This window comes from Cervus canadensis, chromosome 2 (assembly GCF_019320065.1).
Source record: "Cervus canadensis isolate Bull #8, Minnesota chromosome 2, ASM1932006v1, whole genome shotgun sequence".
In the NCBI taxonomy this organism is placed as follows: domain Eukaryota; kingdom Metazoa; phylum Chordata; class Mammalia; order Artiodactyla; family Cervidae; genus Cervus; species Cervus canadensis.
The window spans coordinates 15,565,738-15,581,507 of record NC_057387.1 but is presented as its reverse complement, the minus strand read 5'-3'; the positions used below and the strand labels follow the sequence as shown (position 1 = coordinate 15,581,507).

The following is a 15,770-nucleotide window of genomic DNA, read 5'->3' as shown; positions in this document are numbered from 1 at the left end:
AGGGCGAGGGTTTAAAGAGAGAAAAAGAAAACGGGAGGAAAAGGAAGGGGTGGAGACAGGGAGGGAAGCAGGAAGAGACAAGAGGAAACATTTGGTCATTTTCTAGGAAAGGGACTAGAGGGGCCTGAACGAAGACAGTAAGACCAGGCATATTAAAACAGCTCTAAACATATGAAACTCAGACTCTCTCGATTCCCCACGTGCCCACCCCTTTCCCAAGACAAATAAATCAGATACCGAACAGATGTATAGAAACTTGTTTTATTTGGGTAACATTTCCCAAAACAGGTCAGTTAGTAAAATAGATTCTAGAGAACATGGCCCTATGCATAGCCCTCCCCCCAAAAAAATAACCCTGGGGGTGAGCCTTCCCCTTCCCCCTTGGGATCCTCTGGTATATAAAAAAATTTTGGCAGCTCAGTGTTTATCATCTAGGCTTGGGGCACCATGTGCATGTTCAGTACTCCTAGGGTGCAGCACAGTAGTGGGGGATGGTAACTCTGCCAACATGCCCCCAACCCCAGCTCAGCAAACATTTCTACCACAGCTCACTATCTGGGACCAAAAGAAGGAGCAAGCAGACCCCTTCCACTGATGTGCTGGCCAGGGCTCAGCACCTTCACTTGTGCTTTGAGAAAGAGGGACGGGATTTATTTGGCACTTTAAAAATAGAGTAGTGAGCAGGACTGGAGAAGCCAGAGGAGGTACCAAAACTGGCAGGAAGAGGCCATTTGGCACTAGTTCCCTGGGAGAAGGGAAGAGGAAGATAGATATGAAAGTAGGAGCTAAGAAAAGTAGGAGGAGACCACTCCAAGTGAAAGAGGGCTGAAATGGGCTAGAACCAGTAGGACTGCAACTCAGCCTATGCCTTCTCTATGCCTCTGTTGCCACAGCAGTTGGGTGCTCACCGCCAGCCTTACAAGTATCCGCTTGTCCCCATGTGTAGTGTCTGACCCCTGATACTGGCACGCACTGCCTTCCCCAATACTAATGTCCCTTGATCATATCTCTAGTGACTTGACCATCTTTTGTCCCTTGGGCCTAGGGGTCAGGCTCTTGTCTGCCCAATTTCCTCTCATTGGACAAAGAGTTTCAAAGGCCCCAAGCCTATCTCCCAGAGAACTTTTTGGCCCTCAATACCTCCCTTCCCCACTCCTTCCTTTTCCCCACACACTGGGAGAGGGGGAGGAAGGTCAAGGGCACGTGATACCCAACCTTCCCTGCCTGCCTTGGAGCTTTCTAGATTTGGATAAAGAGCAGGCCAGTGAGCAGGGCAAAGCCTGCTAGAAGCAGAATGACCTTGAGGATTCTCTGCTCAGAAGTGGCCAACTCCTGGGGCAGGATTTCCAGGAAGGTGATATAGAGAAAGGTGCCAGCCGCCATGCCCTCCAGCACAGACTGGGCGAGTTGGTGCAGTGGCCCAGCTGACTCTGCCAGAGCTGTACCCAGTCCAATGCCCAGGGGTGTCATGCATGAGAAGAGGATCCCACAGCCAGCCACCACCTGTGCTCGCAGGTGGCTCTGCAGCAGCCGCAGGGACAAGCTGACTGCTAGGATACCCTTATGGAGCAGCAACGCCAGGCACAACTCCATGGCCCGAGTCTGGTCTCGCTGCAGCCCCACTGCCAGCCCTTCAAACACTGAATGCAGGGCCAACGAGAAGACCAACACACAGGCACGCAGGGCTGAGGGAGCTGATGAGGCTCCGCCTGGCTGTGGGACCCCCAGTCCATCATGCCAGTGCTGTGGCCCACCATTCACTGTTCCCAGCAGAGCCCTCGTCTCCTCTCGAGGTGGTGGTCCCGACTGTTCTTTGTAAGCCAGTGTGATCTGCTCCATCACCAGGACCAGGAAGAAGCCCATGGCCAGGATGAACTCTTGGAGAGGGAACTGGAGCTGTGGGCAGAGGGGACAGCATGGAGATCAGGAGACAAGCCAAGAAGGGAGAGGAAGAGTCAGATGCAGGGTTTAGTCCCAGTTACACGGACCTGGGGTCCGGCACAGACACAGAGCCACTCTCAGTCATGCAAAAACAGAGTCACGTGGTGTCATAGACTGAGTGACACATGGCGGACAGATTATGCCGTCACTCCCAGTGTGACATGGAAACCGTGGTTTCTCGGTTTGGATGCTATTCACATTTTGGATTGGACAGTTCTTTGTTGTAGAGGGCTGTCCTGTGCCCTGTTGGATGTTTAGCAGCATCCCTAGCCTATACTCATTAGATGCTAGTAGCAAGGCAAGCCCTCCCTCCCTGAGTTGGGACAACGAAAAATATTTCATTACTGAATGTTTCCTGGGGGGTGGGGGGTGGATTGGAGAGTTGAAAGTCACTGATGTAGGAAAGTGTGACAAGTAGGCCACACCCTGGCCCTCTTTCTCAAGTGCTCACACGCTAAGCCACACACTGTCACAGGGACGATCAGGCTTACACACAGTCACACAGAGACACAGGTCACTCAGTCACAGATATAAACGGTTATAGTCAGTGTTACTTCCTCAGTTCCTCCAACTGTCTCAGTTTTTCCAATAAGACTGCTCTGTGCCTTGGACATGATCTTCCCCATATCCTTCTTCCTTGGGCTATAGGAACACCAGGGCCCTGGAAACTGACTCCTATCCATCCCAGGCCTGTAGGGACCTCTATCTCCAACCCTTCAGAAAAGTGCTGAGAGGGTAAAGATGATTCTTGGAGTGCTATTATTTTCCTGGAGGCTGGAACTAGAGACACCCACAAAGTAGATCATGCACCTGGTAATAAGGTTCCTCACACTGTCTCAAAGGGTACACAGAGGTCACATAAGGACTGAGGGGGTAAGAACCCACAGAGTTGTGCTGCTCTGTGACTAAAAATCACAGCTCATGGCGTCACAGGCCAAGAGTCTTCGTACAGTCATAGAGTGACACACGAACAGATCCATACAAACCACCTCTCCTGGAGGTACGTGACTGAACACCCACATACACAGGGTCACATGCAAATGACCAGGGCTCACCGTCACGTGCAGGGCCGCCAGGGCCTCATCTATAGCACCCAGGTAGTCAGGCAGCAGGTCCAAGAGACATGTGGCCAGAAAGACACCGCCCGCAAAGCAGCTTACAAGGCTCAGGGCTTTTTGGCGGGAGGCTGGGCAGGAGTGGAACACAGAGAGGAATGGGTAAATGAACCCTCTTTAGGCCCCACTACCCAATCAAAGCAACAGTCACTCTTGCTGACCCCCCGTAGGTCCACTTCCTTAACACCAGGGCCTTCCCTAAGCCAAGCATCCATGGAACAGGGGAAAGGAGAGGCTTACCTGAGGCTTCAGGGTTAGCTCCTGGCCGCCGCAGCACACAGACGGGCACTAGACTGCAGATGAGAGTGAGGACCAGCAACAGCACCAGGGCCCCCAACTTCACCTCCAGTCCCATGGGCACTGGAGCCTCTGAGGCCGCTGCCTCAGGGCGCCACACCAGGAGCTCTGGCTCTCCCCAGGGCCCCATGGTGGCTGTGGTAGCTCCAATGACTCTCAGACCTAGGAAGACAGAGTGAGTGGGGAAGTGGAAATATTTCACAAGGGAAATATGGGATGAAGGGAAAGGGAAGGATGGCCTGAATGCAGCTCCCTCATCCCAGCCACTTTCTGATCTTCCCTATCCCAGTGTGACTCATCCACTCCTGACCTGAGGCTATTCCTCTTTCCCCTATTTGATCCCTTTCAAGTGACTTATTCAGGAACCTAGCAAGAGGGAAACTGAGGCATGGGGGCTGTGTTAATACCTCATTACTCTTTCACATGAGGCGCCCAGAAAACTAGGGAGCTGGGCTCCTTTAAGCAAAGTAGATGCCAGCCGCCCTCTCCAGGAAGGAACGGATGAAGCGAAAGGGGTTCAAGAAGAGATGTCAAGGATAGCTTCGTGGACCACCTTAACAGGGCGAGTTGGGGTGCTTTCCCGCTCCCATTTCCCCAGCGCCATCCCTCTGAAAGCAGAGAGCGACTGTTGCAAGCCACGGGCTGGGATGTCGGGAAAGAAGACCAAAGAGGGGTCCTAGGAGTCCTGGGTCCCGGAACGGGCTGACCCAACAACTGAGGGCGGTGTCTGGAAGTCCGCGCTCTGGGAGGCGGGGTCTGAGGCCACCACAGTGCCGGGAAGCTGAAGAAGAATGCGAGAGCTGGGACTCTGGCTCGTAGGCTCGGGGAGGTCTGGGTGGCCGACCCCGATCCCGCTTCCTGGGAGCCAGCACTCACCTCTGGAGGGTCTCACTACAAGGCATCCGCTCGGTTCCGGCCTCGAGTCGGGAATTCCCGCCCCCTCCCCTTCGTTTCCCCCTCCCCCCGCGTCCACCGCGTACGGACCCCCAGTGGCCAATGACAGCGCCTAGAGGGCGGGGCCAGACTGGGAGTGACGTGAGCTAGGAGCAATCAGAGGTCGGCAGCCAGAGTCCGGTGGAGGCGTGGGCGGTCTGGGGTAGTGCGGAGCTGCGGGTGGGGGGCCGAGCAAGGGAAAGGAATTCAGGGAGTATCTAGAGTCTGAGAGCCTTGGTCTCTGTGGTGGTCAGACCCGCGGACCTGACTGGTCTACAAAGGCTTCGATCCTTTGAAGATTCTAAAAGAGAAAGCTAGATGCTTCTCCCGGGCAAAGATGATGCTCCATACCCCACCCCCACATTCCCATGTCTTCCACCTCCCACATCTCCGAGGATATCTGCCTGGTCTTGAGCCAAAGTCTTCTTATCTCTTTTAGAAGATTCCAAGATCCCCTTCTGGGCACCAGGGCGCCAAAGGGAAAGCATTCCATTCGTAAGACTGACTGACTTGCTTGATTTCCCTTGCTAGCACCCACAAGGAAGAAAAAAAGAAGAATTGAAAGCGGGGGCTAGCAAAGTGAGAGTATATCTTGAAGTACCTATGGTGGGAGCTGACTTGTGTGCAGCCTTCTGCCTTCAAATGGGTAAAGTGGTGGGACCCCTCTCAGGAGTTGCTGAAACCCCACTTGGTGAGGAGCTTCTCTCCGCACACCCCAGCTTATCCTCACCATGCCTCAGGGCAGCTGGCCAGGATTCTCTCCAATCTCACCTGGATCTCTCTATCTTCTCTCCCTCCAGCTGCATCAGCCTCTTTTCTGTTCCTTGAATGAACCAAGTCATTCAAATCTTGGTTCAGCTACTTACAAAGTATAAATGAAAAACGTTGCTTGCCGTATGAGTAAACAAAGGTTATTGAAGCCATCAAGCCACTACAGCTGCGTGGTGAGCCCAGAGGGAACACAAAATGGAGAGGAATCGGCTGCCCGGCTGCCAAGCCGAGTCACTGCAGCCACGTCCATAAAATAACCCCTGAGAGGACTCAGGATAGGAAAGAATAGGATAGTGGCCCCAGATAGCTAAGGTGCAAATCAAAGTAATGATTTCAATGAGCGCAAACTGTTTAATGTCTTTCCATATATAGAAAAGTGCTAAATTCATTAACTTGAGATATCTGGTTTTCTTTAATTAATAATAATCTTTTGATGTTCTGAATTCCTAGTCTTTGTTGCAAAAACTATGTATCCTGATTCCTCCCTTATCTTTTTGGAGTTGTCCCTCAAGAGCTATCGGAGAGGCTGCCTCCTGGGCCTGAAGGCCTCAGAAAGACCACCAAATAAAACATAATTCTGAGCTTTTAGATAGTGCAATTTTTTTAGTCAACGAGAGTAATCTTGAGAAAATCGCTTAACTTCCCTCTGCCAGCTGTCAATTGCTATGAGAATGATATGGGTAACATGAAAATGCCTGACCATATATCAGCTACTCAATAATGATTAGATCCTATTCTTCTCTTTACCTTCAACCTATTTAAATTTTGACAGGAAGAATACCCATTTGAACTCTGAATCCACATCCCAAGTTTTTGTGCTTTATTTTTATTTATGATTTTAAATTCTTTATTGGAATAGTTGATTTACAATGTTGTTTGTCTCAGGTGTACAGCAAAAAAGTCAATTATACATATATCCACTCTTTTTCAGATTTTTCTCCCCATATAGGCCACTACAGAGCATTGAGTAGATTTCCCTGTGCTATACAGAAGGTCCTGATTAGTTATCTATTTTTTTATTATGTATTATTTTTTGGCCATACCTTGAGACATGTGGGATCTTAGTTCCCTGTCCACGGAGCGAACCTATGCCCTCTTCATTGGAAAGCAGAATCTTAATTACTGGACCACCAGGGAAGTTCCAGTTATCTACTTTATACAGAGTAGTATGTATGTGTCAATCCCAATCTTCCAGTTTACTCCTCCCCCTCCCTTATGCCCTAGAAATGGTGAATTTGTTTTCTACATCTGTAACTCTATTTCTGTTTTGTAGATAAGTTCATTTGTACCTTTTTTTTAGATTCCATATGTAAGTGATATGATATTTGTATTTGACTTACTTCACTCAGTATGAAAACCTCAAAGTCCATCCACGTTCCTACAAATGGCATTAATTTTCTTTTTTATGGCTAAGTAATATTCCATTGTATGTATGTACCACATCTTCTTTATCCTTTCCTCTGTTGATGGGTATTTAGGTTGCTTCCATGTCCTGGCTGTAGTAAATACTGCTGCAATGAACATTTGGGTGCATGTATCTTTTTCAAATTATGGTTTTCTCCAGATATATGCCCCAAATTTGTGTGCTTTATTCACTGAACTATTCTTTATCTGAAGTACTATTGGGAGGCAGATGAAAATCATACCTAATCAGTATAGCTCCATTTAAAAAAAATTTTTTTTGGCCGTGCCCAAATGCCTGTTGGATTGTAGCTCCCCAACCAGGGAATGAACCTGAACTGCCTGCATTGGGAGCAGGAAGTCTCAACCCCTGGACTGCCAGGGAAGTCCCCATTATTTTATTCAAAGAGAATTCCTGGGTCATCAGTCTCTAGATGAAGGCAAAATGTCCCGACTTTTGGTATTATTACACTTGTGTCATGTTATCTGTCTCCTCTTTGGTAAAATTGTAAATTATACAAATGCAGAACACATACTGCATACTGTTACTTGTAACTATATGCAAAATATAAGTCAAACTCCCAAACCAAATCTGAGTATTTTAACCTTTTGCAGTTTTCTAGACCCTTGTCCCTCCATTAGTTAACCTGTGAGTGTGTACACATAACTGTTGTTCTTTATCAATAGCATAATGCATGGATTATGGATTTGGACAACCCACAATTGCACGACTTTCCAAAGTCAAAGCGCTGTCTGGTTATTTACTCCCGGCCTAGAGCTTCGGAGTCATGTGGCAAGTGAAACCAAACCAAGCCTCTGCCCACATTCCCGGAACTTCCCCTCACCCCACCCCCTTCCCTACTGTAAGTCCTCTGGCTCTTACTCTCCTTCTCATGCCGCGGAACCAAATCCCTGCCAGACAAATAAATGCTCTGGCTGCACTCTGACAGCCAATTCCCACCAGTTACGGCGGAGCCTGCCTCCAGACGGTAATCCCATGGGCTCAAGGCACAACCCCTCTTTAGCTTCCAATCAGACTCAACTGGGGGAAGAGCGCCATGGAGTGGGGGAGGGGATGCCTCTGTCAGTCTTCGGCAGTCCTATGGACACCGCTCCTGTTTTCAGCCCCGCCGTAGTCTCCCGTCTATAAAACTGACGGCTAGAGAACAGGCACCAAGCGTCCTGTGCTCCATTCACAACCGTCTCTAGCCTTCCCTGAGGAGCCATCAAACCCTCAGGAAGATCTGCTGTCACTAGGAGAAACTGAGGCAGAAGGGGCCAGGCTGATGTCTTAAGTCCGGTTTGTGGACGCTCAGCCTCTAAACCCCTGCTCCAGATACTGCTTCTCTATCGTGGCTCTTGGCTGGGTACAACCCACTTCTGTAGTGTAAGGCTGGGGGCGGGGTTTGGCTAGGCAGGTCCAGGATGCGAGATCCTGGAAGAAAGAAAAGGTGTACTGTTTGGGGCCATCAACGAGCTAGGCTGGCTTGGCAGGGCTGAGCTCTTCGAAACAGGTAATACCCAGGGGGGTGCCTGTTGGTCTGAACCAGAGAGATAAGGCCAAAGGCGAGATGGCTGGGCTGACATTTGAGGGGGCTGCACAGGGGAGAAAGGGGTATAATGGAAAAGGGAGAGGAGCTCAGAAACTGTGGGGTGGGGGAGGGGGGAGCCCACATTCTTCTTCTGCAACTGCCCCCACCCCCACCCGCAGAACCATGGATTTCAGAACCCCTGACCTGCTGGACATGTGCCTGGAACCTCCAGAAGATGTCTTCTCAACAGGACCTTTCCTGGAGCTCGGACTCCATGGTCCACCTTCAGAAGTTCCCGTGACTAGGCTACAGGAACAGGGGCTGCAAGGCTGGGAGTGCAGTGGGGGCCATGGCTGTGTGAGTGTGATGAATGGGAATGGGTATGGGTTGAGACAACTCTTGTGATAAGAAGTGCAAGAGGCTTCAGTTTCCACTTAGAGGTCTGAAGACAGAGCCCCTAAAATAGACATGAGCTGTAACTACCCTCATGTCCAAGGACAGAAGGGACTGAAACTGATCTGGTTTTGACATTAATAGGACTTCCAGAATTCTTCCCTATACACATTCACACCCTCTTCTACTGTAGGGTCTTCAAGAGAGTGAGCCTGAAGATTTCCTGAAACTTTTCATTGACCCCAATGAAGTCTACTGCTCAGAAGCATCTCCCGGCAGTGACAGTGGAATCTCTGAGGATCCTGGCCATCCAGACAGTCCCCCTGCCCCCAAGCCACCCAGTTCCCCTGCCCTCTATGAGGTTGTCTATGAGACAGGGACCCTGGAGAGGATGCAGGGGGAAGCCGGGCCAGCTGTAGGGCTCATCTCCATCCAACTAGGTCAGTGTTCTTTGTGGGGAGGGGACACTGGCCCTCCAGGTCCAGTCCTAACCTGGAGTTAAGGGGGTTTCCCCAACCTATGCCACTACCCAGAGCCTGTGGCCATCCACATCCTTTCTCCCAGCCACTTATGTCTCCCTCAGATCAGTGGAGCCCCCCATTTATGGTGCCTGAGACCTGTGTGGTCAGTGAGCTGCCTCCTGATGCTCACATCCTGCCCACAGCAGCTACTGTAAACTCCGTGCCTCCTGCAGCCCTGGTGAGTCTTGGGGAGTCAACTGGACTCAGTACTCTCTGATACACAAAACTGGGGGAAAGGGGTTGAGGGAGGGGAAAACTGATGCTGAACACTGTCTTTGCCCCAGTTTTTGTGGCATTGGGCCTGAATGCCAGAGAGATGTGAGCAACTGTAAGAGCAGGAATGGACAAGAGAGACAGAAGCCCTTGAGGTTAAGGGGGTGATGTTTCGGTTAAGGAGAGGGTGGGATGAGGGAATCCAAGGATAGGGCTCAGGAGAAAGCCTGGTCCTGTGTGCATTGTCTGCTCAGTTAGGGCCATTATCTCAGCCTTGAGTCAGGACGTGGAAATGGGATAGGCCACCTGGGAATCCAACTGGTTACTGGGCACAGGGTATAGAAGCAAGTGCAATTACAGTTTTTACTGGAACAATAGTTCAGCAGTCACCCACTGCCCATAGTTAACAGCATAGGGGTGTGACACGTCACATACCTTCCCAAGGGGAGTTGGGCTGGTTCGTTGCAGTGAGGATGAAGAGGGGGCCTTGCCCAGGTCACTGTTCCTCCCTCTATCTTGAAAAGAACTCTTGTGTGCAAAAGGCAGGGAGTAAGTTCTAGCCTCCCTGCAAATCTGTAATTGAAGCTGAGACCAGAAGCCAAGCCAAGCATCTTAGAATCTTGGGCTGAGGAATCTTAAAAAGCCTGAGGCATCTAAACTTGTGTGTGCATCAAAAACACTAGGGCATTTGTACTGGATTGCCAGGGAAGTCCTGGTTTGGTTTTAATTTTATTTTTGGCTGTGTTAGGTCTTCATTGCTGTGCAGGCTTTTCTCTAGTTGTGAGGAGTGAGGGCTACTCTCTAGTGTGGTGAGCGGGTTTCTCATTGTGGTAGCTTCTCTTGTGGGACACAGGTTTGAGGGCGTATGGGCTCTTCCCAGATCAGACACTGAACCCATGTTTCCTGCATTGGCAGGCAGATTCTTTACCACTGAGCCACCAGGGAAGCCCTGATATTGTTTTTAAGATAAAATCTTCTAGGGGAATTCCCTGGCAATCCAGTGGTTAGGACTCAGGGCTTCCACTGCAGGTGGTATGGAATCGATCACTGTTTGGGAACTAAGAGGCTGCAAGCTACATGGGACAGCCAAGAAAATAATAAATAAATACCCTCTAGGCTTCATTTTCAGAGATTTTGATTAGGTGGATTGGGAGGGACACCCCTCTAATATAGCACCAAACAGTATCAGAAGCAAGACGGGAACATCAGAAAAAGTCAGAGGTAGAGTGGTTTAGCTAAAAAAGTCAAAGATCATCAGAAGGCAAAAAGCAATTTCCTCTTGAGTCACAAAGTGAAGTATCAATCTTTCAAAAAGGAGTATTAGTTAGAAAAGCAAGCTACTCAGTTGATGGGCTCACATTAACCAGATACCATCTACCCTCCCCACATACTCTGTTCAGTCTGGTTGCCTCTGGGGCCTTCTTTGAGAGGGAACAGAACTTCAGTCTGAGAAGTAAGGCTCAGACTCGAGGGGAGAATGAGCCAGGACCCCAGGGATCTCCTTGTGGCTGACAGTAAACAGTAATACTGCCGAATTGAAGTTAATGGCTGAAGATGAATCATCTGTCTGCCATAAAATTAAGCAGACTCTACCTTAGTGAGTTACTCCCCCTCCTCTCCAGATACTCCTAAGGTCTGCAGAAACGTGCATCAGAATAGGTCCTCTCTAGCCTGGTCAGACTGCCAAGGGCCTAAGTCTGTGGACAAAAAATACAACAAAACCGCCTCCTCTTTCCCTAGTCAGCCTCAGGTAGTCCCTGTGGCTGAACTGAGAGTCTGTCTGAATTAAGGTCCCTGCCCCTCATTTCATTTCATGGTTTGTTATTCCTCAGAGCAAACAGGACACACTCCCCAGGAGGCATGCAAGGGGAACAGTCTTGAGGATGGGATGACCCTCTCTCCATTCTCATCTTCTCTCATGCCCCAGCAGCTGCCCTGTCAAACCTTGTTCCTGACAGAAGAGGAGAAGCGGCTGCTGGGACAGGAAGGCGTTTCCCTACCCTCTCACCTGCCCCTCACCAAGGTAACACGCTTCCCAAAAGGTATCCCAATACTGTGACCCTATCCGGGCCTCTGAGGAGCCAGGAGAACAGAACAAAGTTGAGGAGTTGGGGAGGCTGAGGGCCCAGGACTGACACACCCTGGGCCTCCAGGCAGAGGAGAGGGTTCTCAAGGTCAGAAGGAAAATCTGTAACAGGCAGTCAGCTCAGGACAGCTGGCGGCGTTTCCCTACCTTCTCACCTGCCCGTCACCAAGGTAACAGGCTTCCCCAAAGGGTATCCCAAATACTGCAATCCTATCAAGGCCTCTGAGGAGCCAGGAGAGCAGGACAAAGTTGAGGAGCTGGGGAAGGCTGAGGGCCCAGGACTGACACACCCTGGGCCTCCAGGCAGAGGAGAGGGTTCTCAAGAAGGTCAGAAGGAAAATCCGTAACAAGCAGTCAGCTCAGGACAGCCGGCGGCGGAAAAAAGAGTACATTGATGGCCTAGAGAGCAGGTATGTTTGAATTCACATTTCTTTGCTTCACGTCTGGGCCCCTGTCTTTACCAAGGCTGGTGAGGTCAGGCATGCACATGATTACCAAGCCTTATCCTACCTTTCCGCCCTCCCTAGGGTGGCTGCCTGTGCTGCACAGAACCAGGAACTACAGAAAAAAGTCCAGGAGCTAGAGAGGCACAACATGTGAGTGAGAACAGTCTGCGTGCTGGGGGAAGTGTGCTGCACACGCTCTTGGGCCCTGGTCCCCAAGAGACCTAACTCCTCATTCCCTGTTTCCCAGCTCCCTGGTGACTCAGCTCCGCCAGCTGCAGATGCTTATTGTCCAAACCTCCAACAGAGCTGCCCAGACTAGCACTTGTGTTCTGGTACCGCTGATCTATTTCCCATCTCCCCCCTCACCTCCTCCACCTTCTGCCACATTTCCATCCCTATGCTCACTTCCTAGCCAGACCTACTGTCCCATCTTTGATGACCCCAACTGCCCCCTAGTCACTCTGCCCTCTGCTCCCTTCCTTGATGGCCCCCACAGCCCAAGTGTCCTCTTGCTTCTTCCCAGATCCTTCTTTTCTCCTTGGCTCTCATCATCTTGCCCAGCTTCAGCCCCTTTCAGGGCCTGCCAGAAGCCAGGCCTGAGGATTACCAGCCTCATGGAGGTGAGAGGCAAGGGCAAGAAGGAACTCTGTTTTCTGGGTAGTCAAGAAGTGGGAGGGAGGCCCTGTCCTCTCTAGGATCCCTGACCAAGGGAGGGAGCACTGTTCTACTGCCCTTTTTCCTTCACTCCGCAGTGATTTCCAGAAACATCCTTACTCACAGGGACATGACAGAGAATCCTGAAAACGCAGTGGTAGAGTCCAGACTGGAGGGGCCACCTGGGGCCAAGGGTGCAAACAGCTCGACAAGGACACTGCTCGAGAAGGTGGGAGGGAGGGCAGGCCCCAGCAGGCACATCAGAACTGTGTCGCATGCCGATGAAATGTGAGCTTAGCACTTCCTGGCTCACTTCCCAATCACAATAAGGAATCCAGGGCTCTGCTACTGCTCTGCTTCCTCCTGGGGTTCCCACTCAGGGCTCTTTGGCCTCAGGGGTCTGAATCCCATAAGGATGCCCTTGATGTCTGTACCCCATGGCTTAGTTGGCCTATGTCACGGGGAAGCTCAAATACTTTCATCATGTATCTGTGATTTTATTTCTTCGAGGACAGGGTTAAAGGGAAACTGATGTTTTGGCTAAGAAATAAAGTTTTTTTGGTAAAACTATATGCTGACAGTTTTAAGTAAGTAGTGGAAGAGGAGGAAGATAGGTACCTGGGTAAACTGGGGCCTAAAATCACTACCCCCTTTCCCTCTCTACCCGCCCCCCCCATGATTTCCTGCCCCAAACCAAATTATAGATGGGGGAGTTTTAAGTAAGTAGTGGAAGAGGAGGAAGATAGGTACCTGGATAAACTGGGGCCTAAAATCATTTCCTCCTTTCCCTCACTACCCCCCCATGCCTTCCTGCCCCAAATCAAATTATAGATAGGGAAGGAAATGATTTTACTCTTTTTATTCTGCTCATTAATTATTTAGATGGAGGAGTGAAAGGGGGTGCTACCGCAAGGTTAGCACCAAGGGCGCAAGTCAGTTTATTCTACCTTCTGTTTGAGGCAGGGTTTCTAAGATCCAGGTGAAAGGAGAGAAAGTAGCTATATGGACTCAATTTGCTTCCGGACCTTTTCCAGAGCCTTTCTGTCCAGTTGTCGCTGACGAACGATGACAAGGCAAGCAAAGACCAAGGCCAGACCTATGACAGTCCCTTCAAATTTCCAGAATAAGCGTTGTTCCATCAGAGCTGAGCGGCAGCTGAGGGCGAGAAGAAACAGTTATCCCCAGAAAAGATCAGAGCGCCTCCCCTCTGCTCTCCCTTCTGCCTCTTCCTAATGAAGGTGTCTCCGTGGCGAAGAGAGGAAGCCAGAGTCAGCCTTCTAATGTGTTTACAGTATATTAATCCCCCTCAAATATTTAATTTTTAGTGAGATAAACAGAGCTGATACTAACCAATTTTACTGATAAGAAAACATGGGAGTAGAGCTGGGACTTGGGTTCAAGTAATTTGGCTCTAAATCCCCTCCCCTTTCCAATATGCCATGCTACCTCCAGAGGAAAAGGAAGAGGCAGGAGTATTTACCTAAAGTCATAGGAGGAAGTGATCTAGGAGGATTCAAGAAGAGAAACAGCACTCACCTTTTGAACTCACTCCTCTGAGATGAGCTGCATGTTATTTTCTCCACATATCCTGTGGAACCACACTCAGGGGTGGTTTTCTGCCCAGAGGAAAGCATCACAACACATGTTAGGAAGGGGCAGCAGGAGAAGCAGGGCACCATGAGCGGGTGTCCAAGTGCTATGGCTCGGGGCTGGTAGGCAACAGAGAACTGAGGAGGAGTTCTCCTGGGTGGTGACAGGGTGGTGTTTACATGACCAGGAGTATGTGTCAGTAAGAATCCTTCAGGCTCAACAGCCTAGGAGAGGCAAGGGCAGGTTCTGGAGCCTACTAGATTAAAATTGAGCAGACCACGGTTATTAGCTGAATGCTGCCATTAACTTCGAAAGAAACAGGCACATTTTCAGGAGGAAGACAAGTTCAGATTTGGACTTACACTGAGACTTCAAGGAAAAAGATGAAAAGACAACGCAAAGGCACACCTTAGACAATCACATCGTTCCAGTCTGACTCAATGTGAGAAAAAAGGGAGAGAAAACAGATACTCACAGCCTGGAAATTAGAACATGGAGCACACTCTTCTGCCACCACAAACTCTTCCACCAGCCAGCACGGCAAATTTGAGGTGCTCACTAGAGAGGAAGAGAAATGCAAGCCTCAGACTTCCTTCCGAAAATATTTCTCCCCTAAAGTCTGCCCATCAACTTCCCAGCACAGTTGAATGCCCTCGTCCCACGTAGTACCGCCCTTTCCCACCTCATCTCTCGGAATATGGGAGGATGTCAAAACAAAATTATAGGAGAGACGAGTTCCAGACCATCACCCACCTGACAGCTTCTCTTCCCGCACGGGAGCCTCTGCTTGGCTGCAGCGGAGGGGGGAAGGGGCAAGAGTCAGAAGCCAAGAAACAGGGAACCCCGCCCCCCCACCTCCGCGGTCCTGGGACTCGGGGAATGGGGACGTTACGATCCTCTCATCCCCTCCTTTTCCCTGCCCTCAGCCCCTCCTTACCAGAGCCTTAAAGTGAAAGCGCAGAGCAACCAGCAGAGGTGGTGGCCCTGGGGGAGGCCACGCCTCCCCGCGCCCGCAGGCATGGAGTGCAGTGTCGCACCTGTCGGGACAGAGGGACCTGCCTCACTGGCCTCGTGCCTCGGTCGGAACGCAGAGTCAGCGCTTACACGGCAGTCCTCCGAGAGGTTCCAACTCAGGGCTGCGAAATGCTGGAGTTGCCTATCAGATTAAAGGCTCTGTCAGTACGCCCCCATGGCCACGGCGAGAAAAGGCAACACGCATTTGTTGGGTAGGACCGTGAGTTTCCTTCTTCGACCGATACGGTCCTGACGAAAGGCCGAGGAGGCGTACGGCCCTAGCATTCCCTCGGCTCCGCTTCCGCTCCCGGTGCTGCCATGTTGCGCGCGGAGGATCCTGGGCGCGGGCCCGTTTCCAGAGCTAGGCCAGTGATGGGAGGCGGAGGCCCGCTGCTGGCCTGACGGGCCTCGTAGTCTTCCGCCCACTGCTCCCTGGGAGTTGGAGCTCCCTGCACTTGTGCGGCGCGTTGCGACCCTTTGGCTAGGCCCACCGTTGCATTCTGGTCCTGGTAGTTTTTTGCGGGAACGGAGAAAATGGCGGCTGTCAGGCTTTCGTGCATTGCTGTAGCTCCCTGGGCTGTCACCTGTTTGCCCCTGTGGTCAACGGCGAGACATGAAAAGGAACGATACTTCGCCCTCTCAGGACTTTCCTCTCTCCTTAAAACCCGAGGACTCACAATTAAGCATCCGATTTTCTGACTCTCCTCCCCATTCCCATCTTGAGCGATGATCAAGGGGAGAAGCTGGGTTGGCGTTCCAGAGATGAAGACAAAACTGTTACTTTCTCCTCCCTCAAGGGGCAGCAATATCCGAAACTTTGTGAATGTGAAGGCTTCCCCTGTCTCTGGGCTCCCACTCAGTTC

At 50.8% G+C, this 15,770-nt stretch overlaps 3 protein-coding genes across 7 annotated transcripts; 1 reads left to right on the top strand and 2 right to left on the bottom strand.

Annotated features, from left to right (window-relative positions):
• Nucleotides 1–245: 245 nt before the first annotated feature.
• Nucleotides 246–4,342, bottom strand: SLC39A1 (solute carrier family 39 member 1). Of its 3 annotated transcripts, none has more exons than XM_043456073.1 (4): nucleotides 4,230–4,342; nucleotides 3,297–3,515; nucleotides 2,997–3,127; nucleotides 246–1,896 (listed from the first exon to the last, which is right to left on the bottom strand). In XM_043456073.1, the coding sequence occupies exons 2-4, from the start codon at nucleotides 3,481–3,483 to the stop codon at nucleotides 1,240–1,242; spliced, it is 975 nt and encodes a 324-aa protein (XP_043312008.1). In that variant the 5' UTR covers nucleotides 3,484–3,515; nucleotides 4,230–4,342; the 3' UTR covers nucleotides 246–1,239. The 3 variants fall into 3 exon arrangements, with proteins under 3 accessions (XP_043312008.1, XP_043312000.1, XP_043312016.1); XM_043456065.1 differs by lacking the exon at nucleotides 4,230–4,342 and adding an exon at nucleotides 3,907–4,122; XM_043456081.1 differs by lacking the exon at nucleotides 4,230–4,342 and adding an exon at nucleotides 3,761–3,876.
• Nucleotides 4,343–7,134: 2,792 nt separating this feature from the next.
• On the top strand, nucleotides 7,135–12,873 carry CREB3L4 (cAMP responsive element binding protein 3 like 4). 3 transcript variants are annotated; one of them, XM_043456023.1, is made up of 10 exons: nucleotides 7,135–7,447; nucleotides 8,170–8,347; nucleotides 8,577–8,823; nucleotides 8,967–9,082; nucleotides 11,045–11,140; nucleotides 11,507–11,613; nucleotides 11,731–11,799; nucleotides 11,897–11,981; nucleotides 12,173–12,269; nucleotides 12,402–12,873. In XM_043456023.1, the coding sequence occupies exons 1-10, from the start codon at nucleotides 7,386–7,388 to the stop codon at nucleotides 12,593–12,595; spliced, it is 1,251 nt and encodes a 416-aa protein (XP_043311958.1). In that variant the 5' UTR covers nucleotides 7,135–7,385; the 3' UTR covers nucleotides 12,596–12,873. The 3 variants fall into 3 exon arrangements, with proteins under 3 accessions (XP_043311958.1, XP_043311968.1, XP_043311976.1); XM_043456033.1 differs by having other exon boundaries at nucleotides 11,048–11,140; nucleotides 12,402–12,866; XM_043456041.1 differs by lacking the exon at nucleotides 7,135–7,447 and adding an exon at nucleotides 7,536–7,972 and having other exon boundaries at nucleotides 12,402–12,866.
• Nucleotides 12,874–13,146: 273 nt separating this feature from the next.
• On the bottom strand, nucleotides 13,147–15,475 carry JTB (jumping translocation breakpoint). The gene is made up of 5 exons (XM_043456052.1): nucleotides 14,831–15,475; nucleotides 14,647–14,684; nucleotides 14,369–14,451; nucleotides 13,840–13,919; nucleotides 13,147–13,458 (listed from the first exon to the last, which is right to left on the bottom strand). Exons 1-5 carry the CDS (start codon nucleotides 14,911–14,913, stop codon nucleotides 13,302–13,304), a joined length of 441 nt encoding a protein of 146 aa, XP_043311987.1. The 5' UTR covers nucleotides 14,914–15,475; the 3' UTR covers nucleotides 13,147–13,301.
• Nucleotides 15,476–15,770: the final 295 nt, after the last annotated feature.

Coding starts and splice junctions, on each gene's coding strand:
- SLC39A1 (XM_043456073.1), bottom strand. CDS start 3,483: ATGGGGCCCTGGGGAGAGCCAGAGCTCCTGGTGTGGCGCCCTGAGGCA. Junction 3,128..3,296: donor AGCTAACCCTGAAGCCTCAG/GTAAGCCTCTCC, acceptor ACTCCTGCCCAG/CCTCCCGCCAAAAAGCCCTG. Junction 1,897..2,996: donor TGGCGGCCCTGCACGTGACG/GTGAGCCCTGGT, acceptor CTCTGCCCACAG/CTCCAGTTCCCTCTCCAAGA.
- CREB3L4 (XM_043456023.1), top strand. CDS start 7,386: ATGCTCTGGCTGCACTCTGACAGCCAATTCCCACCAGTTACGGCGGAG. Junction 7,448..8,169: donor GCGGAGCCTGCCTCCAGACG/GTAATCCCATGG, acceptor CCCCACCCGCAG/AACCATGGATTTCAGAACCC. Junction 11,141..11,506: donor CTCACCTGCCCCTCACCAAG/GTAACACGCTTC, acceptor CTGGGCCTCCAG/GCAGAGGAGAGGGTTCTCAA.
- JTB (XM_043456052.1), bottom strand. CDS start 14,913: ATGCCTGCGGGCGCGGGGAGGCGTGGCCTCCCCCAGGGCCACCACCTC. Junction 14,685..14,830: donor GCTTTCACTTTAAGGCTCTG/GTAAGGAGGGGC, acceptor CCTCCGCTGCAG/CCAAGCAGAGGCTCCCGTGC. Junction 14,452..14,646: donor GCGGGAAGAGAAGCTGTCAG/GTGGGTGATGGT, acceptor CTTCCTCTCTAG/TGAGCACCTCAAATTTGCCG.